Consider the following 24,074-nt stretch of genomic DNA (forward strand, 5'->3'; position numbering starts at 1 on the left):
CAAGCTACAAAATACAGATGGTGTAAATATATGTACGGCTTCAGAATGGCATTTAAAATACAATACGGTGTTTGCTGAACAAACAGTTTCAAGCAACGCTTATTTAGCTGCTTTAATTGTGGCATCTTCTACAATACCTTTAGTACTAATTACTGGGATCATAATTAAATATGTTGATAAAAAGTTATTACTATGTATGTATTTGGTTTCACATTAATAGAAACATAATTTTGAATACTTAACTAGGTGGATCGAAATATAGACTAGTGGATGGTTTATTAACTTAAGATTTGATGGTATTATTAAAAAAATTGGAGTGGGTTCTATTGATGACTATAATTTGTAGTAGTGATATCGTGTATGGAATAGATAGATTCTATACAAACATTTTAATTACCTATTTATATTATTCAAAAAAAGATTTGATGAAAAAATAAAGTCATCTATTTTAGATTCTGAGCGGAGCAAGGGATCTAGTGATTTTACAGTGGTGTTTAATATATTTTTTTTTTATCCTGTATGCAAAAGTTCTACCAGAAAGGGTGCTTTGTTTTCAACATATAGTACCTTATATTTTAGCAAATTGGATTAAGATGGTACTTTAAATTGATTTTCTCAATAGTTATTTAATGCCACGGGAAAAAAAACAGACAAATTACAAAAAAACCGCTAAAAATAGGCTTTTAATTTCTAACGCTTTGTTTATCACCATAGCAACGAATAAAAAATATTAATATTATAATATTAATTCAACTTACAGGCTATAATAAATATTAATATAGAAAATCCAGACTGAAGAACTGTCTCCACTCAGAATCGTTTTTCTCATACAGTGATATTATATTATTGAATTTAAGTTTAATACAGTCCATTATATACATTTATACATTGGCCCACTTATAGTTAACTATAAGTAGTAATATATATAGTAACTATAGTTATGACTTGTGGAATCCCAGCTATATTTGCATTACTGGTATCATCAACTCAGAATGATCTACAAGCAGAACTATTGTGTTGCCTTTTCGAAGGATTTACTGCATTAACAGAACCCATTATATTTTGTACTATTGTTGAACTATTTCCCAGTAATGTGAGATAATAGTTAAAATGTTTGGACAGTAGTTTTAGATTTATCATATTATATTATTGGGTGTATTTTTGTAAAAATTATTAAAAAATTCTTAAAAAAATGTAAGTATTAAAAAATAAATAAAAAATAATTAAAAAAATCTTAAAAAATGTTAGTATTAAAAAATAAATAAAAAAAATCATTAAAAAACGTGTAGTTACTAAAAAATCTTAAAAAATATGTTATAATTAAAAAATAAATAAAAAAATCATTAAAAAATGTGTATTTATTAAAAAAATCTTAAAAAATTCTTAAAAAAATGTTAGTATTAAAAAATAAATAAAAAATAATAAAAAAAATCTTAAAAAAATGTTATTATTAAAAAATAAATAAAAAATTCTTTAAAAAATCTTAAAAATCAAGTAGTTGTGGATTCTGATGGTAGTGGAGATTTATTTATTACCAGACATGTGCAAGCTGTGATAAGTAATTCACCTGCACAGGCTAATTATAAGACATTTTCATACGATTAATTTCAGCGATTCTCAAACTAAGGTACGCAGAAAGCTACATGGTGGTATGTGGGAGTGTGCGGCAGCAATAAGTTAATACTAGCCAATGCTTAAGCACAGATGTTATTATCTAAAAAATTAATAATAGGTCAAATCACTATAATTTTTTTTTATAATATCATTTATTTTTATATCAAAACTAACACCACACTATTGAAACTAGTGAACGGAAATTTGAAATGTCGTACGTGTGTAATACGGAGACAACAAATGCATGGGTAGCATCCTCAGGCAGTCATATTTTTATCATTCTTCATTACATTATAATATATCATTATTACCTATGTAAAAAAATATGTAAAAAAAAAACAACAATACAAAATACATAGCACCTACTGTATTACATTAGTATAGAAATTATGTTTAAAACACTACTTTATCATTGTAAAATAAAATAAAATACATTGTACCATAATTTTTTTCAAATATGAATCCCACATTCTAAAAATTGTCCAGGGTCTAGGATTTAAATATTTAACGCACCATTTGCTAATGAATAAATTGTTAATAAATTACATAATATCATTATTTCATATAATTTTATATTGTTTAATCTAAAACAAATTACTATCACATCAATTATAATTGTGTATTAATATGAAAATTAAAAATACATCAATATTGTATCCGTACAGATTTATTTTAGTCTAAGTACCTACCTACCTATCTTTCTAAGTATCATTCTTTAGAATAAATACAATTACAAATGATTATAATACATTAAAATATGTATTGTGACTTGTGACACAAGCCGCTTGTGTTCAACAACTAAATTTTCAAACTTTTTAACATAATAACTAAAAATATTAAACATTTAAACTATTATATAACTTTTTCAATATAATTTATATTATATCTTTAAACAAATATAATAGATTTATAATATTGAATTTAATAATGTTAAACAGATACCTAACCTATAGATCATAAGTTCTACTACTTTAGAGGGCAAATCCAGCCTACATTCTAAAATGTTTCTCCCTAGATTTGGTTTTTATTTCAATAATAATAGTGATCATCAGTCAATTAATTTAGTCATAATATATGAATAAAAGGGGTTTTTATAGGCAAATTCAATGAATATTAATGTTTATGAAATAAATCATTGTTTTTTTGAGGAATCATTTATTTTAAAAAAAAATGCAATTTAGGCACAGACTAAAGTATATTTAACACCCGAGTTTATCACTAAATATTAGAGCTTATAAATTGCTTAAAATTAAGCAAAATATTGTGTACCTACATAAAATGACAATATAAACATCTGGTGAGCGTTTAAAGTTTGTAGGCTTAATACTTTTTGAGTTACCAAAAAAAAAACCAACATTTTTTTAACTTGTTTCAATAAATTGGAAATTCAGACTATCATAAAATTTTTTTTTATAATTTATGTAATAAAACTTATGCATAGGTATGTTAAACAATCAGCCGTATCCCCCCCATGACAAAATCATTTTACCGCCACTGACATGGGCACACCAGTACTCAGTAGTACCTAAATGCCTAAATAATATTGATAAATAGTTACCATTATGATTTATGAGTGTATGTAAAATAATATTATTTACATGTAATTTTAATAATTAAAATTAACTTAAATTGTTTAGGGGGTACCTAATAAAAGGCAATACATATATTTAATATTTTTATGATCCATAGACGATAAAAATTAATATTAACTACTATAATATAATATAACATGTAGGAATGTACCTATATCTACATATTTATAAAAACATTACCGTCACGATGTTAGCTTTCTGTACCTACGTAATGCCCTAATACATTGTATGTGACGCGTGTATTATTATAATATTATATCTGTATAAACAAACTAATAAACTGTTGGCAATGGGGTGACGAAAAAATAATAATATGACTAAACATTTTATTATATATTATAAGTTTATGTTATAAATAATATTACAAACATATGTATAGTTGTTCTACAAACGATGATGAAATCGGTTGTGGTTACCTATAGAAACAAACCTAAGGTAGTTTTATATAGGTAGCAAATGGGGGATGTACACGATTTAAATTATGCGAGCAAGCGGTTGATCTACACATAATGTGCTGTAAGGATTGGTCAGATTAAGTAAAAATAACAGACTTGATATAAATTGAAACTAAATTTTCCGTGAAGTTGTTGACTTGCCTACGCAATACTAACAAGTGACATGATAAATAGGGTTCGCATAATATTTACTGTCCGCCATCCGACGAAGTCAGATTGCTTATACCTATGTAGCTTATTTGCAATTCGGCGAATGTAATTTTTAAATACGGTAAATATTTTGTGTAATGTGAGAATTCGTGGACAAAATTGTGAAATCTCCCTGTAAAATGCAATACGGTAAATTGTTTTGTGTGATGGGCATATAGGTGGACAACGAGTGTACGATCTCCCCGTGATGTGTACCTAATACGGTAAAGTCACTAATCAGTGTCCTCTGACTGGGACATTCCCCCTTGTACATAGTGTGATTATCGCGGAGAAAAAAACGAATGTACTGTGAACACTGAACACACAAATACATACTATTCTATTTTGTCGTTCAAAATCCATAAGATTTTTAATATTATTTTTAAAAATGTCAAACAAGATAATTTTATCGCATTCAATTTTTACATCTCAATATTTTTAAGTTTTGAACATCATACACCAAATATTAAATTAAAGAATTGAACAAATCCTATAGAGTTGGTACATATTTTAATGAGCAACGCAGTGAACGGGATCAGCTATAAATTATAATATATATCGGTACACATAAGTTATAATATTGGCTATTGCCAACTATTTCACTTAAGCTAACTTTTTCCCAGGCAACACCGGGTGGGGCAGCTAGTAAATTAAAATATTCTTATTATGCAGGCTGTATTACCTACTAGTTCTACATTGGCTACACTCCTACTCCTACTCAGCCAGCCATTGCCTAGTTACCAATATCATAACAATTCACAAGTCATAGCTCATAAGCTACTTTTATTATATTTACTAGTTTTATTATTGATTAATTTAATGCTCATACATGTTAGTTTATTTGTTGGTACTTAATAATAAATATAATTGTATTGAAATATTAGTTTTAAAATAACAAATATAATTGTATTGGAATATTAATAATAAAATAATAAATAATAAGAAAAAAAGTTATGGTAAATTATTTGTTTTTATTTTTATTATATACATAAAACTATTTTGATTCATTTATTTTTAATACTGTATATTGTAGGACGGAGATATTTCAGTAAATGAACACCATAGAAATGTCATTGATAGCTATGTAGAATTTATGGGTCACCAAAAAAAACAATCTATTATATTAATTAAAAAAGCGTTTGAAGAAGTTTTCAAAACAAAGTATAATTTATTATGTATTATATTACAGTATTATAGTTCATATTATATTTTATTATCATTAAAACAAAAATTTAATTATTTTTAAGTTTATTAGATGAAACGTACACAAAAGAAGAAGTGAAGAATATATTAAACAACTTAGAAAAAACAATGACAAATGAAATAAAATGTGAATTATCTGCATATACACGCACCAATCTCCTAATGATGTATCAGTTTTTTCAACAAGCTGAGAAATGGCATTTAAGGCTCAATGTAGATATATCTGAAATACAAAACAAGTAGGTGGATATAATTTCTACTTTAATTTTACTTATCAATAGGCTTACATAATATTTTGTGTAAATAGAGAATTGTTACAAGAGATGGAAAAAATAGAAACTAGTTATAACGTAATGAACCGAACATTAGAAAAAAAGAAGCTTTTAGGTACTCCTGATCACATTACAAATGATTTTGCTGATCTGTTGCAAAAAAGATTAAATCAGCTAGAAACCCATAATTCGAAATTGGAAGCAGATTTAAAAACTTTGGAAGACAATGTAAAAGAAATAAAAATTTTTTTTTAATGTATAGAATATAAGAATATAATGAAAGTGTTTTAAGTTTACAAACATATTTTAGTGTAATAAATTGAATAATGAAAAAGAAGCATTGAAATTACTTATCAAAAAAGAAGACAAACAAGGAGATCCACAAAAAAATGTAGTCGAAATTGAAGTACAAACTCAAAATACTTATGACGTAGGTTTCTCGAAAAAAAAATGAATGCCTTAGAATTTTCAATTTTGTACTAATAATAATTTATTTATAATACATTTAGGATAATACTAACAATCACGATGAATGTAAAACAACAGTAAATCAATTAGAAAATGAATTGTTAATTGCGCAATCACAATTAACGCTAACAAATTTGGTAAGTTAATATTTCCATATAGGTACCTCAAATGTATAAGAAAAATTTAGGTAGATACCTACCTATAATTAATTATTAGGTAATTGTTAGCTATTTTAATTTCTTAAGTTTTATTGACTATTTACATAACAATAATTTAAAATAATAATGTTCAATAATGTGCAAAACTGACAAATATTAAAAATAGATAAATACAACAAATTGAAAAATAATCAAATCAGTTTCTTTGTTTATTATAATGGTAACTGATATTCATCTTTTTATGCATAATATACAATTTATGATAAATATGTGCTTAATCAACTATTCACTGGGGTTTAAAAGCAGGTTTGTCGATTATAATCTGCTAATTGAGATATTTTTTTAAGGAGTTGGACAGAAAATTTAATGATACTGCTGCATATATTAACATGAAGAATATAATTACGAAAAAAAACGAACAGGTTCGAGAACTAAGAGATCGGTTGCTTATTTACGAAAAAGAAGATAACCAAGATAATGTTGTATGATTGAAATTACAATTAGTTAATAACGTAGGCTATAATAAATATTGTACATAGATTCATTTAAAAATATTCAATTACATAATACTGCAGTAAACTCACTATTTTGTTGGCCCAGTGGCGTGCGGTCAGATCAGGCCATAGCCCAGAAGTAGATTAAAGAAGAGTTGTAGTACCATTGATTACCATTGATTAAATTCATTAGACAATAGTTGAGGTATCTAGATAATAAATGCATGAACAAAATATTTACATATTATTGTGTTCATCAAAAAATATAAATATATCTTGCAATAAAGATCTAATATCTTATTTTACTATTAATAAACATTTTAAAATTTTTATTTTTTATTTTTTTTTTATGTTTCTTGAAATGTCGATATTAATTTAATTATTCGGTCAAAAACTTTAAAAATGTAATTCAAAATTAGATATTTAAAATTATATAATAGGCATAAGTAATTTGAAAATATTATTATAGTGTAGCTGACACATCGTTTTGGCTCAGAATTGTTATTCGTATTTCGTATACAATGATCTTATGCGCCATTGAATTTAAAGCGAACACATTCATTACAGTGGCCGGCTCTGGGTTAAGGGCCAATGTCGCCATGGAGCAAACAATTTTTGCCACTCCCCTCCCAGTAGTACAATTCATTTGAGTATCTATTAATATATCTTTTATAAACAATTTTTAATAAGAGATATAAATAAAATTTAAAATATAATAGAACTTAGAAGTAGGTAAACTTTAATGTAAGTTAAATAAGTATATTTATAGATTCACAATATTATAATCAAAATCGTGTATTTGTGTATAATATTTTCTTATGAGTAATGATATATTAGGTATATAGAAGAAAAAAAAAAGAAATATTCTGTAGGTATTTATATATACCTAATATAATATTTCAAACATTTATTAAATGTATTAAATGTACCCACCATTTTTAAAATTTTTTTTTTTATTTGTGAATAGTTACATAATGTTATTTGAGTGTTAGACCATTCACACTAAAAGCTGAACGGTTATAAATAATTGATAATCTTAAGAGCCAAAATCAAACATGTTGTTTTTACGGGGCGATGATGATTTTGTTATGGCATCGATAAGTAATTATTTTATTTAAATTTAATTTGGATTTTGGACTATTGAAGATAATGCCATATTGGTTAGTTTCGGACCAAAGGGGAGGGGGAAATTAAAAAATCTTAAGAGGACGTCGTACCCGCTGTGCTTTCTTCGTCTTACTAACGCCACGCATATAGATACTAGTATAATATGTATAGGATCTATATCAGTGCTAACGCATATAATAGGGTGATATACCGAAATGTTCCAACTTTGTGTTGTTAGCTTTTAAGCTAATATTTATATTAGAGTGAATTGACCTATTATCAAACTTAAATGTAAGAACATTATTTGTGTTCTCTCGTGGTTTTTTTACGATATTTTTATTTTTAAGTGAATTATTATAATTATCATAGTTACCTATCATAATTCACTTAAAATTAAAAATATCGTAAAAAACAACGAGAGAACAAATATAATGTTCTTATACATTTAAGTTTTACAATAGGGAGATTCACTCTAATATTTAAACCAACAACACAAAATTGAAAATGCTGGATGTTCATGTTGGTATCATTATCATTGATTAAATATACAATATAATATTGACTATTGTACAATAGGTATTAGGTAGTTGTATAGAATATTAATGTGCGTTACTAAGACGGATTTAAGTACCTATTTAACATAAATGCTAAAATGCATGCGTGCGGGTACGACATACTCTTAAACAGTCCTGTAAAGAATACTTTTAAAAAGTACTTGAGTAAATACTCAAATACATTTTTTTTTAAGTATTTAAGATACTACTCAAATACTTTAATTGTAAAGTACTTCAAATACTACTCAAATACTTTTGGTTTTTAAAGTGGGTTTCTAATTATCGTAATATAAACACATATAGGTAGTAAATAATCTAATAGTTATCTAATATAGTTTTAAAGGAAATATTGTTATTCAATATTCAATAACTTTTTTTAAAAATCTGGTTTTCACAAACCTTTGGGCTTCAGCTAACACAGAAATACAGAATATTAAATAAAACTATTATTCTATTATTGTAGTTGACAATAATATTTTTCCAACCAATTAATTCGAATAAAAATAAATTGTTCGAAATAAAAAACCAAAAAGTATTTAATACAAAAAAAAGTATTTAAAATACCATTCAAAATACTTCATGCTGAAAGTATTTAAAAAGTTATTCAATACTTAAAAAAGTATTTGAATACTTTTACTCAAATACTTTTACTTAAATACTTTACAGGACTGCTCTTAAATAGTAATTTTAAAATTTTAAATATTGTCTCATAACAGCTTCTAAATACAATAAATAACAATATGTATGTAATAATAATAATATTATTGGGATTTTGTAAAAGTATATAAGGTAGGTAATTACAAAAAAATGAATTTTTCAACGTTCTTAGTACCATGAACCAAGATAATTCATGGAATATTGGAATCTATTAGTACATAGATAACCTACTTTAAATGAATCATTAACACCGTGGAGTTGATACACGCGTTTAATATACAATATTATATTTTATGAGAATCCGTGGACGATTTTATATAATATTTTATGATAATCCATGAACAATTTCTTAATACAATTAATGAACATATTTTAATATACTATATACTTATCTATGTTAATATGAATAATTATTACTGAATATATAGAGCTCATTAGGTATTGTAATTTGTAAGTTCAATCCAACTCTATAACCAAATTTTTTTTTTATAAATTTTCCTCGACCATTAAAAACAATGGATAACCATCACATTGATGGAGTTGGGAGATTTTCTATGTTAGCACAAGGCGCATTAGACGAAGTTCCTTCAGATATTAATATTGGCGTAAGAAAGTCGGAAAATGATGGTAAAGAAAAATATAACTAAGTATTAAATAGGAGATATGTATATAGTTATAGGTAACTAAGATCTTTTTAATTTGAGTTTAGATTCACCGGTAACATTTGAAGAAGCACAGAATGAGTCAGGTGAGTAAAATCAAATTCAACATTTTTTCTTGTACCTACCTGATTTATGAAATATATTATAAATTAACTTTAAGAATAATATGTAGTTTTATAACATAAAGCTGTACCTACTACCTGACTTCACCTGAGTTAAACTAATCTATCTTTCTATATATTTTTTGTTTAGTTTTAGTTGAAATATATAATGCAAACTAGCAAACTCCATTAGGTAGTCCATTACATTAATTAATTTTATGATTTGCCACTCTTTTATTTATTATGGACATACTTTTGATGTAAGCCCAAAAAACTGGAGCAAAAATAAGCAAACAAAAAAAAACTAACTTTCGTGTGACAAAACTAAATTAATGTGTAACCCACCCTAAAAATAAGCTTTAAACGCCTTCCGAGTCTTAATGAATCAATTGATATAGGTAACTTTTATTGAGAACAGTCAAATGTTCTGATAGATAATACATTTTGTTAATTTGTTTAAAGTGGTATTCAAGACTAAAATTGTTTCGCCCCCCCCCCCACACCTCTCCAATGGAATTGACATGAAGACGCCCCCGCTCTTATATTTAGTGCTGGGAATGATGGGATCGCAGACCACTGAATAGACCACAATACATATTGGAAGTTTAAATACTTTAATCTCATTTTCCCATGGTACAAGAAAATTATGTTATAATTAGGTTTAACATGACAAAAATCTTACAAATTTTGATTTCCAACATATTGTGAGTATATCTATTTTTAGGAACTGGAAAATATCAAATTGTATTATTGGTAGTATGTGGTTTAGTGAATATGTCTTGTGCTATATCTACGACAGCCGTATCATTTATTTCACCTGCGGCTGAAGTAGATTTCGATTTAAATTCAACTACCAAAGGAATATTAAACGGAGCACCGTTTCTTGGTAAGTCCATCGTAGACATGATACTACAACAGGTGTACTTCTGCTAGAACTAGATCTCGATACTTAATTTAATATATTACTTATTAATACATATACCTTAATAAATTAATAACTCGCATTCTATGCTGCACGTCTATGCGGTCTATTAAAGCTATAAATGTTGTACCTACCTAATTTAAAATATTATTTAGACATACGAAATTACAGTACCTAAATAAGTATGAAAATAATTCGTAATATTATATTTTTGTAATCAATATTTTTTTAGGAATGGTATTAGGAGCATACTTCTGGGGTATTTTTGGTGATTTAAAAGGAAGGCGACTTGTTATCTTGGGATCAATGGGAATGGATACATTCTTTACTATACTTTCTTCCTTAGCACAGCATGTTGGATTGTTTTTCATACTCAGAGTAGGAAATGGATTTGCGTAAGTTATAGGCTATAGTATATGCATATTAATTTAATTATTTATGTGTAGGTATATGTATATATGTAATAACGATAGTAACAATAACATTAAATAAGTTTTAATAAATATAAGTTGAACATTTGAAATACATTTTTAGATGATTTAATAACTCAAAATCAATCTTGTTAAGAATACTTATTGAAATATACTTTCTTTTAAAAGTACCTATTTAAATATAAATACAAATACCCTTTAAAAGTATTCCAAATACTTGAATACTTTTTTTAAGTTCAAAAACATTTATACCAATATCTTATATTAAAATTATTAAATAAGAATAAAGACTATTTAAAGATCCAAGATAAAATCCAATCCATCCAATGATAGTCAGTGTCTCGTTTTAGTAGGTATACCATGGTAGGTATATGGTAATGAGCTGGAGCCGAGGAGGGTTTAAGTGTTCAGTCACTCTGTTATCTACTTGCATATCGGCGAAACCTTATTTATAAATTGTTAGAACCGCATTATAGGTACAAAATAATTTTTTAATGCAGAAAGAAAATGTTTAATTGTATATTCCTAATTGGAATTTGGAGTAGACCATTAGAATGAAAAAAAGTACCCATTTAGTATACTAGAATAAGAATACAAATAAAACTATTTTTCAGAAATTTAAAATACATTGGTCAAAATATATTTGAAATAAAAAAAAAGTATTCGAATACTTCACAATATTGCTCAAAGTATAATAAAAGAATAATAAAATTGTTTCGATTTTACTCGAAATATATTGAAGAAAAATAGGGGCCGAAGTTTGCCCCTCTCATAATCACCATCTAGAAATTCTACTGTACTGTTATTTACTTATATTATAATACCTAAACCTACATCAAAATTATTGGATATAATAATATATTATAATACAATATCAAATAACAATAATATTTTATTTGATATTGTTTTTAGGCATTTGTATTTTAATTTTTATGTATTTTTATAAAAGTTTTAATTTCAGTATTATTGGTGCTACTTGTATGGTTTACGTGTACTTAGGTGAATTTTTAACACCTTCCAAAAGAGACAGTTACCTACTTTTTCTTGAATTATATTGGGCTTTAGGAATGATGGTTGGACCAGGTTAGTACATATTAATTAAAATTTTGTTGAATCTTTCGGGAAAATATAAATTTTAACATATTATTTTTTAAATTATATTACATATAATTATATACAATAGGTTGTCATTGTATATTATTATGATTACAAATGTGATTCTGATTCTGAATAGATATACAAAATAAAAGTATTTGTAGAGGTTATTAAAAAAAACAAAATTCAAAGTGTAGCAGTGACATTTAAAACAACTCAGAACTAGTCAGGAGAGGTTATACATTTCCTTCGGGTAAACGTAGGTAATTTTGACTTGGTAGAGTTCACTAGTTTTAAAAATCGGGAGATTTTACCATACAGTCTAAACTCTGAAGAGCTTACAACCACCCAAATAATAAAATAAAAAGAATATAGGACGATGCCCGGCATAGTTCTTTTTTTCAAAAGATATCTTGGCCCGTACCGTTGTACACACAGAGTAGGACGTAAGTACCAACTGTTGAACTGTGTACGTACCAGTGTATAATGCATAGGTAATTTCTTATTTAGATTCAGTTTAAATGAATTTTTAAATGAAAAATAATACTTTTTGAACATTAATTAAATTAAATTATTAAATTAAGAATATTAAACGAATTCGTTGCATTGAACACTCATTATTTAAAAAAGTGTAAATATTTTTAAATATTTTTTATCATTATAATTTTTTAAGTTTTTTAAAATTAATAATATTTTATAAAATTAAAACCCTATGTTGTCTTTCAAAAAAGTAAAAAACTTAAAAAATTATAAGGACAAAAAATATTTAAAAATATTATTTTTTAAGAAAAACGTTATTTTATAAGCGACTTGAAACTATGTGAAAAATATTTTCAAAAAGGTTTACACTTTTTGAACTAATGAGTGTTCAATGATAAAAGAATCACCCGGTAGTATTATAACATACCACCATAGAGATATATGTTTTTATTTTCCGATATTTATGCCACTAATGACTAGTGGCGTATAGTGTATCAAAGAGGTAAAATTACCAAGGCTAGAACATTTAGAAAACATATATAAATACTTAAAACTTAAAAGTAGTATCATATTGAGAAATACAGAAAATAAGTAAACTTAACATAACAAAACAAAAAAAAAGGTCAAGGGGGGGTCTATCCCACATATCACCCCCCCCCCACCGTAAATACGCCACTGAAACGAACTGTAGATATATTCAACCAAGACTTTAAATATGTTAACTATTTGTTTCAGGTTTAGCTATGGTGATAATTCCTAGCAACATCGTTTTAATTTCATCTGAATATTTCAAATTTAATGCTTGGAGAATTTTTATACTGTTAACGTCAATACCAAGTTTAATTTCATTCATATTGATTTACCAATACCCAGAAACACCACGGTATTTAATGTTTCGAGGTTATTTAATTAAGTCCAGAGAAGTTCTTGAACGAATTTATTTAGTAAACAACAAATTCACAACTGTACCGTATCCGGTAAATATTGTTTAACACATTTATTTAAAATATTAGATTCTGAGCGGAATGATAAATGTATTTATTTTACAATGATGTGATATATATTTAGAGGTAAGCTGGCAGAACGTTTTTAAATGTTTTTTCGTATACAATGATTTTATATTATTGAATTCAAACAACATAGGTCAACAAAGTTTATGATATTTGACCCAGAATGGACTATAGCCTGGTGGGAGACCACCATATGACATTTTTGGTTATTATTATTTATTAGTTTTTTAATATGTCGATAAAAAATGTTTGATCGGGCAAAAATCTTTAAAATGTAACATCACGTAAAGTTTTTTGTAACATATACATGTCGTTACTGGAAATTAAAAAAAAGTTGAGTGTAAATGCCCAATAATTTGTATAAGCGTCTAAATTATCTGCTGGAAACTCAAATTAAATTTTTATGAGCGTTTGAAGTTCAAATTTTTATAACACAGTACCTATTTTCAATTGATTTATCTCACGGAGTGATTTTCTTATTTTATTTCACAAAACGAATAACCGTAGATACTTTAAATTTGCACCATATTATGTTATTGTATCGTTTTAACCTACCTAACCTACCCACTTGATAAAATTTCCAATTTTTTCAGTTTGTTTTCTATTAATGTCAGTAAAATTAGTAGGGTATTCGTTGGGTTAAAAGGTTTTAAAACTTAGTACAAGGCTCCTCACACATTGTTACAGTATATCAGATTAAAAATATTAAAAATAGGTAGATAGGCTAATTTTTTTTTTATAATCATTTAAAATTAAAATTTTTACGAAACTTAAAAATTATTTTTTAGATAAAAATGTATAGGTTCATTAATTGTTATAGCTAAGAATTGAAAATTTAAAACAAGATTCTGCGGAAGTAGTTTATAATACTGCAACCAAACAATCTAAAAAGTATATAAACAGGGTTTTTTTTTATAGCCAACTAGCGTTGTTTAAAGTTCAAATTTGGAAAAAAAATAGGTATTTTAACTAAGAATATCGATTTTAGTTTTGTTATTTAAAAATATTATTCGTGGGTACTTGAAACTTCTAAAGTTTATAAATATATTATACTATACACAAATAATATTAATAATAACAATACCTATAAATATAATATAATATATCCTAGGCTGACAAACCGTTTTATCTCCGTTCACAATCGTTTATCGTATACAATGATATTATATCTTGTAACTTACTGTACACTAGAGCGACAGCCACTTACCCTCTTTTACTAACTTATATTACTTGTTGTAACTTAAAATAGGCATACTTATTGTAAAAAGGTAAATATCACTGTTAATATATTAAAATTGTTGAACTAAAGGTGGAAGTTTTCACTCAAACCCATTCAGCCATTTGGTTTGACACAGGATTTATTGGAGGCATACCGTTCATGAAGAATGTTAAAAGAAGACTAACTGTCCTAAAAAATGGTCACATAACACTATTCTCTGAATATTTCAGAAATATCATCGTGGCTTGTATTATAGAATTTTGTTTAATGGCATCGTGAGTATATTTAATATTTATTCAAATTGATTTAATTTAATATAATATAAATTATTCTAACTTAAATAAAAATATGTAGGTACCTACTAATAAACTAATAAACTACTTGATTTAGATAAATGTTTTTACCATCCAAATAGTTCTTATAATCAAATTCACTAATTGGCTATTTTTAATTTATTCAAAAAAATTTTAATCAAATTTAAAACTTTTCATTTTCAGTATTAAAAAATAAAAATAATTTTTTTTTTATTACATTTGTAGCGCAAGTGGCTATAAATTATATGTCAAAAAAAAAATTTTTTAAATATTGATTAAAACAAAAGTTATTCCAAAAGTCAGTTCTATCTGTTACTCTCTGTAGATTACAGTTTAAATTGTATATTTTTTTTTTAAAGCTAAGATCTAAAAATTATCAAACAAAAAAAATTAGGTACTTATATAACTGATTTTAGAATACATATAGAATATTTATAAAATCTCACACACCTTTAGCATCAATTTTAAAATAATTTGTTGGTTATTTTACATTTTACAGATATATTACTATTCTTGTATGGGTACCCGAATTATTTTCTAGATACTCTAATTACAAGCTACAAAATACAGATGGTGTAAATATATGTACGGCTTCAGAATGGCATTTAAAATACAATACGGTGTTTGCTGAACAAACAGTTTCAAGCAACGCTTATTTAGCTGCTTTAGTTGTGGCATCTTCTACAATACCTTTAGTACTAATTACTGGGATCATAATTAAATATGTTGATAAAAAGTTATTACTATGTATGTATTTGGTTTCACATTAATAGAAACATAATTTTGAATACTTAACTAGGTGGATCGAAATATAGACTAGTGGATGGTTTATTAACTTAAGATTTGATGGTATTATTAAAAAAATTGGAGTGGGTTCTATTGATGACTATAATTTGTAGTAGTGATATCGTGTATGGAATGGATAGATTCTACATAAACATTTTAATTACCTATTTATATTATTTAAAAAAAGATTTGATGAAAAAATAAAGTCATCTATTTTAGATTCTGAGCGGAGCAAGGGATCTAGTGGTTTTACAGTGGTGTTTAATATATTTTTTTTTTTTATCCTGTATGCAAAAGTTCTACTAGAAGGAGTGCTTTGTTTTCAACATATAGTACCTTATCTTTTAGCAAATTGGATTAAGATGGTACTTTAAATTGATTTTCTCAATAGTTATTTAATGCCACGGGAAAAACAACAGACAAATTACAAAAAAACCACTAAAAATGGGCTTTTAATTTCTAACGCTTTGTTTATCACCATAGTAACGAATAAAAAATATTAATATTATAATATTAATTCAACTTACAGGCTATAATAAATATTAATATAGAAAATCCAGACTGAAGAACTGTCTCCACTCAGAATCGTTTTTCTCATACAGTGATATTATATCATTGAATTTAAGTTTAATACAATCCATTATATACATTTATACATTGGCCCACTTGTAACTGTACTGTACAGCAGAGGGACATCCACTTACCCTCTCTTTTTTTGTTTAATTTTATGAAATTAAAAATTATAATTTGTTTATAGTTATGACTTGTGGAATCCCAGCTATATTTGCATTACTGGTATCATCAACTCAGAATGATCTACAAGCAGAACTATTGTGTTGCCTTTTCGAAGGATTTACTGCATTAACAGAACCCATTATATTTTGTACTATTGTTGAACTATTTCCCAGTAATGTGAGGTAATAGTTAAAATGTTTGGACAGTAGTTTTAGATTTATCATATTATATTATTGGGTGTATTTTTGTGTTCAGAGGAGTGGCATTTTCAATGATTGTGATGACTGGTCGACTAGGTGCTATATTTGGAATAATTGTTTTTGGTATATTGATAGATAGAAGTTGTTTCATGACTTTTTATGGCTTAGCTTTATTAGTATTAAGTGAGTACAACAATCTAAATATGTAATTGTAACATTTTGGTTTCATTTGGTGGCTTTGATAGTGCATTTATTTTATTTAAAAAATATATTTTAATGCGTCTAATATGGTAATAATGAACATTAAGTAGAAATGTAGACACAGTAACACAATTGTAAATATTTATTAACTAGCTATTTATACTTGATGCACAGTATTTTAATGTTAGTTGAAACTACTTATTATAGGTTGTGAATTAGTTGAAAATTAATTTAAACTTATTTTAAGAAAAGCTTTCCGTCAGTTAATATTTTTTTTATATACATGAAAAAGTTTTTATTTTACATTTACTAAAATAACGGTTTTTTTATAACACTTAATATAATACTTTTTATTTTTAAAATTTCATAACTTTAGAAATTAAAAAAAATGTTAGTGCATTTTTTTAATTTTAAAGGTATGATAGTAGATTAAATTCACAGCGCACAGCAAGTAACCTGATAGTTATAGTAGACTAATATTACTTAGTGAAAACAGAATCTTAATTGTTCTTACAGGTATGATCCTTATTTTTATAATTATGTTATTATATTTATATAATTTGTATCTTTTTTTTTCAGTTGCATTTATAGCAGTGGCATTTTTACCCAAACTAAAAATTGGTGGTCATTAGAATATATTTACCTCTTAAATACCTATATTTCCGATTTTTGATTTTTGATTTAATATAAAATATATATATATTGCAATTATTGTTGTGGACTTTTTTTAAAGATCAATTTATAGCATAGTATACTAAATATTAAAAAAAAAAAACAAAATCACAAAAAGTTTACTTTTAACTCTACGTATTTTGACAACTATACTTAGTCTTGTTTAGTAGTCAAGGTAAGGTTAACCTTTTGTCAAGTATAAATAGTAAAATAAAAGTAAACATTTTATGGACTTTAGTCTTTTATTTAACACAATTGAGCAAAATAAGTTGCAAATTCATATTAAATTAACATTAGTGTCCTGAAGTCATGCCATATTGTCATTATTTATCAGTCATGGAAAACTAAATGTCAATATTTGGTAATGAATATATAATATACTAATATGTATATTTTAAAGCTATTTTAATTAATTTTTATGTTATACAAACAGTTTAACATTAAAAAAAAAAAAAAATTGAAATGTATAATTTAAATTTTTGACATAACAACAAAAGTTATCTTGTTTAGTAATTTACGTTTACTTATAATAATAATAATAATAGTAATAGAACTAATAATCAAAGGTGAAATTTGCAATTCTATTTGTTGATAATATGTGTACTTCATATAACATTAGTTCAATACAAAATTAGTTGCAATAACCATTAAATTACCATTTACCATTAACAATTCAATGAAATTAAGAGTAACTAATATTAATAAAAATAAAAATTGTTTAAATGTACACCATGACAACAGAAAATTATTCACTGTTATCATCTTCCTTGTTCTTCTCAGACTTCTTTTTCTTCTTTTTGTGACGATGTCTAGACCCACTTCTACTACGAGACTTGTGTTTCCTAGAACGCTTTTCGTGACTACGACTTCGAGAGCGATGACGGTGAGACCTGATATAAAAAATGACGTTTCTTTAACTGTCCCAAATTTGAGAAAAAGCTTATCAAAACTAATTAAATAATACAACTGGAATTACTTGTGTTTATATTCTCTCTCTTCTTTATAACTTGCTTCTGGACTTTCAACACCCTCACTGATAATGTGTTAAAATAAATAAAGATAATATTATTTTAAAGAAAACAAAGGTACTTTAAACATTAAGTAATATCTACATTATTATTGAAAATAATATCAAAAGTAAATAAAAACTAACCTTTCTCTATGTCTGCTACGTTCCCTGTCCCTGTCCCTATCACGTTCACGATCCCTCTCTCGATCTCTTTCACGGTATCGATTGCGACTCTCACGATCTCGTTCATATACCCTTTCTTCTGGTTCTTTTTTAACTCTTGATGCATAATATTCTTTATCTCTTACCAAATCCTACAAAAACACTTTTTTTAAACTTGCTATAAATTTACAAAGCTACAATTATTTTACTGGTCTTGCTTTGTTGTATGAATCTCCATTTGACAGAGTTGGAATGTTCTCTATACTTTTTACGTTCGAGTTCCAGCTCTAATTGGTCAACAAATAAGTATTTATGTTAAATCATAGTTACATAAATATTAATATATTATTAAAAAAAATGCATAATCAGGTGTTATAGAGTAGATTTTACGGTATAGTGCACAGAAGATATCAATCAGATTTTATTACTAAATTCAGTAATGGCAGCAACTGATAACTCTTTAAAGCTTAACAGATTATATATAATTTAATTTTTTACCTACTTAGCTGTCCTATATGTTGAACATACAGTTAAAATAGTTAAAAGAAAATTAATTAAAAATAATTAGTTACTTGATTCCATTGCATATCTTGAGTAGGTTCAAATGTATTATAGTATGGATCAGGTTCATGAGGATAGTATTCTGGTTCATAAGGCACATTTATTTGTGGAGGACCAAACCTAAATCATACATTTTTAAATATTATAGTAACTAATATATATTTGATTATTTTGTAAGTTTATAATTACCCAGGGGGTGGTATAGAATTTATAGAATTTTGAATCATTGGTGGAGGTACATCAAAATTTGTTGGAATTATTGGAGGAGGTACTGATAAATCAGGAGTTGAAAAATGTTTACGACTGTATTCTCTTCTTTCGGCTGTCATAACCTATATATATAATTTAGTAATATTAGATAAGCATAAGTTTTGTACTATTATTAAATTTATCAATAAACATGTGTCTAACAAAGGTATACTATTAAATTAAAGATTTATGTGAATCATTGGTATCACGCTATATAATACATACCTCAATAGTGTTTTCCTTAGGTGGAACATTTGGTGTTTGAAATTTTGAACTTGATTTAACATCCAAAGTAGGAATCATATTATTATTGGTAGCACTTATAGAAACTTGTTGATTATGCATAGCCAGTGTTGACATTCCAACTAATGATTCATTACAACGCATTTTCCTTTGGCGTTCACAATATGCCAACCATGTGTTTTCATTAAATCCATAATTAAAATAATCTTAAAATATATAAAAATAAATACTTAGTTTTAACCTGATCTAAACTCATAAAACAATATTTCTATAATAAAGTAACATTTTCCAAAGTTTAACAAAATAATTTTACCTGTGATATCTGCACCTGGCTTCAACCATGGTTTTTCTTCAGTAGTTTCAATAGAATATTCATGAGCAGGAACACCATTTATGGTGCCCATACTTTCAAAATCTTCGACATTAAATTTTCCTTGATGCTAATATTTATATTATCATACACAAATAAAACCAACAGTTAGAATACTCAATAATAATTGTATTAATTACTTTAAAATATTTTCAGAAAATTAGAAAAACAAATTTTTAGAAATGTATTGTTTGTGTAGTAAAAGTTTAGAATGTATTATGAAAACATTACCCTTTAATCTTAACAATCTTAACAAGAGTAAAAATGATTTATTAGTTATTGGCACTTATTTAAAAATTAATTAACTATATACATTTTACGATACATATGGTTTTGTTTGTCTAACATGTTGCATAGAACTACCACACAGTCACAAGATTATTGTTTCGATGAGTTTTATTCTAAACCAGAATAATTCTTTTTGCACTGTAGTAAGATTTTCTATAATTACACTTTGGCTTAGAGATAAAAATTACAATTTGTTGTAATGTTTCAACATGTTAAACATAAGCCGCAACATATTGGTTATTGGCATACATAGTTTAAAATTTAAAATTTTTTTAAATCTATATATATAAAAATGGAGACAAAAATGTATAACAGTTCATCAATCGAGAACGGCTGGTCTTCTGATTTGGCTCAAATTTTTTTTAAGATGTTCGTAACTGCCAGGAAAAGGTTTTTATGAAATAAAATTTTAAGAAAATCCACCGGAAAGGAAGGAAATCTCAAATCTGTATGTCAAAAAAACAACAGTGGTGCAACAGTGCATTATATTATATTGGTTGCTATTGGTTAATCGGGCATGTTTGTTGATTTCATATAATATAAAAATGAATCGCAGAATGTGTTGCTAAGCGCAATAATTCTACTGTACGTGTGTTGTGACTGAACTCCTCCTAAATGGTTGGACCGATTTGAATGAATTTTTTTTATGCGTTTGCGTTTATTCATCTGATTTTAGTACAGTTAGGTTAGGTTAGGATTTTGTACTAAATACAACAAACTTGGCATAACTTTGATACTTTAGAGTTAAATTATACACAAACGTACATACAGCACGGGGTCCGTGATCTACCGCAGGTAGATTTCCTACCTGATAATGTACTGCTGCGAATCGGAATTTTTACTCCGGGCAACGGAAAAGTTAAGATTAATTTTGAAACCATACACCGAATATTAAATAACGAATTGAACAAAGTTTGAGTCACATAAAGTTGGTACACTTAATAGGCAACAAAGTGCAAGTGTTCAGCTAGTTTACTATAATATTATATACATATAATTATTAATTAGTATACCTACATAAAATCAATGATCTGATTTGTTTCTGACTATGAGTAATTTATACCACTAAATTAAAAATATTTATGAATAGGTATAATCATTTTTTTTTAATACCAACTTCATTATCTAACTTTTGACAAAATCTATGATGTTAATGTTACTATATAAATAAATAGTCAATTTTTCTTGCTTACTTTATTTCCAGATGACATTCCAGGAATATTTGTTAATGTTAATAAGTTATTTCGTTTTAAATTTATTCCAGCAGTTGATGGGCTTGCATTATTTTGCTGTGAAAGTGATACCATGTTATTTTCCATTGAAGACAATGTAAAATTTCCAGCAGCCACAACAATGTCGTCATCACTATCTTCTTCACTATCTTCAGATGATATTTGTCTATCTTCATTATTCTCTTCAGCTACTTTTTCAGGAACATTAATGTCCTCTTCAGTTGCAGTCTCTACCAGGTTAGTTTCAAGTGAATGTTCTGAACGTTTAACCAGTATCTCTGCTTGAATTCCAGGCCCTCCTAAAAATGTTTCTGGACTTCGAGGTCGATTAGGATCCTCATCATCTAATTCTTTTACAGTAGGTGGGATATCTATACTTCCTTTAATAAAATAACCAAAAAATTAATTCAAATTCTATAGATTCATATTTTACATTGAATAAATATTAATAAATATAAATATTTGATTGTAAATTATAGATGCTAATCAAAAATGATTAATTTATAAATTCTAACAAAACTATTGTAGTAGAATCGACATTTAAATTAGGTAGGTACCTAGTTACTTTCTTCATTCTTGAGTAAGATAAAACATCATTACATACATAATTGTACCTTTTACAAAAAATTCTAGCTTAAAAAGGTAAGAAGTTGTTATACAAGATATCAATATTAATTTTTAAAAAGTAAATTTTAGTGATTTCATATACTAATACAAATTAACTATATTAATCAAAACATTTTAAAGATATTTCCTTAATGCTCTTTTATTACTAAAAATCTCAAATAAACTAATAATACAATCCAAATATAAGACTGCTAAACTAAAATTTAAAGATTTAAATGTTACCTGGGCCAGGATTTGCCAAGAACTCCATAAGACGTGCTTCCTACAAGTAAAAAAAATTTAAAAATATGATGTTTTTTTAATAATCATTGTATAATAGTACCTCATCTTCTAAAATACCAACTGGTTCAGCTGGTTTAATATCTTCGACTAATGCACCGACAGGGTCAAGATTTGAATTTGAGTCCCCATACAACCACTGGTCATCATCACCGTTGTCAGCCATGGTCACCTCAGTCTTTATACTTACCATTGTATATTTAATAATAAATACATTTCAAATCATTTTATTAATTGTTTTTTAATATTATATATTTCAAAACATATAAAACATCGAAAGTTTTTACATTATTTAATAATTGCTTATGCAAAATGCATACTTAAGTTTCGAGTGTTAAACATTCAACTATTTTATAGGTCTATCGCCTAATGAATATGGACTAAACTCACACAAATTATATCATTCTGATTATAATGTGGTAATGTTCTTATCACCAGAATCAAAAGAAATGCTTGTCAAAGAGGTTATAGTTAAATGATTTAAGTTTGGACTTTTGACAGAAGCTATTTGTAGTTTGTACTGATGATTATTATGCTGGACCATTATTAAAGACAATATAGTGCATTAAACAATCGCATTATAATATATCATAATGGAATATCGGATGAACGTAATATTTTATATTTGGTCATAAAATAGCAAAATAATACATAAATAATGTTCTTTGCTAATTTTTGTGGTTAGAATGATAATATGTAGTCAAAAAACGAGGGAAATAGAATAATATAATAATTTAGTACAGTCTTTAAATGATTAACGAACCAAGTACCAAACTACCAGCTTTTAGATCTACCAGCTGATACTGTAGACGTACCCTTTGGTTGTAGTATAGTAGTTAGTGTATAAAAAAAAGTAATATAGTGTCTATTATAGTCTTCTTTGTGAGACTAAATTGAAAATATAATCTTTAAAGGTTCTTTTTCAATTTTCATTGTTATTTTTGCAATATGAAATCGTAAATTCCGGAGCATTACAATGGAATTACCAAGTATTGCAGCTAAAAGTGATATAGAAGTGGAGTTCATTAATGATCAAGTAGTTACTCATTTAATAATAGACGAGACACTACTAAGTAAGTATGCATCTGCAAAGAACAAATCAAAAAATAGCGCATTTATTTAAAAAAAAATATATTGTTTTCATAAAATAAAAATAAAAACAAAAATCTATTTGCAGAAAATCATTCAACCAGAAAGAATAAATCTGTTGAAGTCACTGCACATAATTCTGGAGTTTCAATTAAAAGCAAGTAAATTAGAATAATGATTCCTAATGTATATTATATATTAGTAGTGTACTTATGGGTGTTGACTTTCCTCAGAATCAAAATAGGAAGTTATATATATAAGAAAATATCAAGTTAATGTATTATAGATACCCAGTGCTCGAATTTGGGGGGTGCGCAAGAGGACAGAGCTCCTCTACTATTTTTATTTTTTTTGCGTACCCCAACTATTTTTTT

At 26.3% G+C, this 24,074-nt stretch overlaps 5 protein-coding genes across 6 annotated transcripts in view; 4 read left to right on the plus strand and 1 right to left on the minus strand.

Annotated features, from left to right (window-relative positions):
• The window catches only part of LOC115033514, a 10,844-nt gene extending 9,703 nt beyond the window's left edge, over nucleotides 1–1,141 (plus strand). The window contains exons 3-4 of the mRNA XM_029486199.1: nucleotides 5–194; nucleotides 939–1,141. Coding sequence (XP_029342059.1) covers nucleotides 5–194; nucleotides 939–1,102 — 354 coding nt within the window. The 3' untranslated portion in view covers nucleotides 1,103–1,141. The remainder of the gene's footprint in view (nucleotides 1–4; nucleotides 195–938) is intronic.
• Nucleotides 1,142–4,440: 3,299 nt separating this feature from the next.
• LOC100167390 (leucine zipper transcription factor-like protein 1) lies at nucleotides 4,441–6,449 on the plus strand. Its single transcript, XM_016801653.2, has 7 exons — nucleotides 4,441–4,806; nucleotides 4,884–5,011; nucleotides 5,098–5,292; nucleotides 5,361–5,553; nucleotides 5,636–5,755; nucleotides 5,835–5,930; nucleotides 6,299–6,449. Exons 1-7 carry the CDS (start codon nucleotides 4,804–4,806, stop codon nucleotides 6,437–6,439), a joined length of 876 nt encoding a protein of 291 aa, XP_016657142.1. The 5' UTR covers nucleotides 4,441–4,803; the 3' UTR covers nucleotides 6,440–6,449.
• Nucleotides 6,450–9,174: 2,725 nt separating this feature from the next.
• Nucleotides 9,175–17,627, plus strand: LOC100165367 (synaptic vesicle glycoprotein 2B-like). Its single transcript, XM_001947953.5, has 11 exons — nucleotides 9,175–9,390; nucleotides 9,473–9,511; nucleotides 10,251–10,412; nucleotides 10,681–10,843; nucleotides 11,841–11,962; nucleotides 13,190–13,431; nucleotides 14,774–14,958; nucleotides 15,497–15,744; nucleotides 16,541–16,700; nucleotides 16,774–16,901; nucleotides 17,499–17,627. Exons 1-11 carry the CDS (start codon nucleotides 9,279–9,281, stop codon nucleotides 17,549–17,551), a joined length of 1,614 nt encoding a protein of 537 aa, XP_001947988.2. The 5' UTR covers nucleotides 9,175–9,278; the 3' UTR covers nucleotides 17,552–17,627.
• A 187-nt stretch (nucleotides 17,628–17,814) lies between these two features.
• On the minus strand, nucleotides 17,815–22,991 carry LOC100163299 (pre-mRNA 3'-end-processing factor FIP1). Its single transcript, XM_001948003.5, has 11 exons — nucleotides 22,655–22,991; nucleotides 22,555–22,594; nucleotides 21,667–22,085; nucleotides 20,129–20,255; nucleotides 19,798–20,021; nucleotides 19,513–19,655; nucleotides 19,335–19,443; nucleotides 18,972–19,049; nucleotides 18,745–18,914; nucleotides 18,568–18,624; nucleotides 17,815–18,481 (listed from the first exon to the last, which is right to left on the minus strand). Exons 1-11 carry the CDS (start codon nucleotides 22,802–22,804, stop codon nucleotides 18,337–18,339), a joined length of 1,662 nt encoding a protein of 553 aa, XP_001948038.2. The 5' UTR covers nucleotides 22,805–22,991; the 3' UTR covers nucleotides 17,815–18,336.
• A 352-nt stretch (nucleotides 22,992–23,343) lies between these two features.
• Nucleotides 23,344–24,074, plus strand: part of LOC100575249 (origin recognition complex subunit 2) — a 9,170-nt gene continuing 8,439 nt past the window's right edge. The window contains exons 1-2 of one of the 2 annotated variants that reach the window (XM_003242117.4): nucleotides 23,344–23,684; nucleotides 23,789–23,857. In XM_003242117.4, the coding sequence (XP_003242165.1) occupies nucleotides 23,588–23,684; nucleotides 23,789–23,857 (166 nt within the window). In that variant the 5' untranslated portion in view covers nucleotides 23,344–23,587. Of the gene's footprint in view, nucleotides 23,685–23,788; nucleotides 23,862–24,074 lie in introns of both variants that reach the window. The other variant, XM_029486859.1, reaches the window with a different exon arrangement.

Source organism: Acyrthosiphon pisum, chromosome A1 (genome assembly GCF_005508785.2).
Source record: "Acyrthosiphon pisum isolate AL4f chromosome A1, pea_aphid_22Mar2018_4r6ur, whole genome shotgun sequence".
NCBI classification, from domain to species: Eukaryota; Metazoa; Arthropoda; class Insecta; order Hemiptera; family Aphididae; genus Acyrthosiphon; species Acyrthosiphon pisum.

Coding starts and splice junctions, on each gene's coding strand:
- LOC100165367 (XM_001947953.5), top strand. CDS start 9,279: ATGGATAACCATCACATTGATGGAGTTGGGAGATTTTCTATGTTAGCA. Junction 10,413..10,680: donor AAACGGAGCACCGTTTCTTG/GTAAGTCCATCG, acceptor ATATTTTTTTAG/GAATGGTATTAGGAGCATAC. Junction 13,432..14,773: donor TCACAACTGTACCGTATCCG/GTAAATATTGTT, acceptor GTTGAACTAAAG/GTGGAAGTTTTCACTCAAAC.
- LOC100167390 (XM_016801653.2), top strand. Junction 5,554..5,635: donor TAAAAACTTTGGAAGACAAT/GTAAAAGAAATA, acceptor AACATATTTTAG/TGTAATAAATTGAATAATGA. Junction 5,756..5,834: donor AAACTCAAAATACTTATGAC/GTAGGTTTCTCG, acceptor TAATACATTTAG/GATAATACTAACAATCACGA.
- LOC100163299 (XM_001948003.5), bottom strand. CDS start 22,804: ATGGTAAGTATAAAGACTGAGGTGACCATGGCTGACAACGGTGATGAT. Junction 22,595..22,654: donor TTGGTATTTTAGAAGATGAG/GTACTATTATAC, acceptor TTTTACTTGTAG/GAAGCACGTCTTATGGAGTT. Junction 22,086..22,554: donor CTTGGCAAATCCTGGCCCAG/GTAACATTTAAA, acceptor ATTTTATTAAAG/GAAGTATAGATATCCCACCT.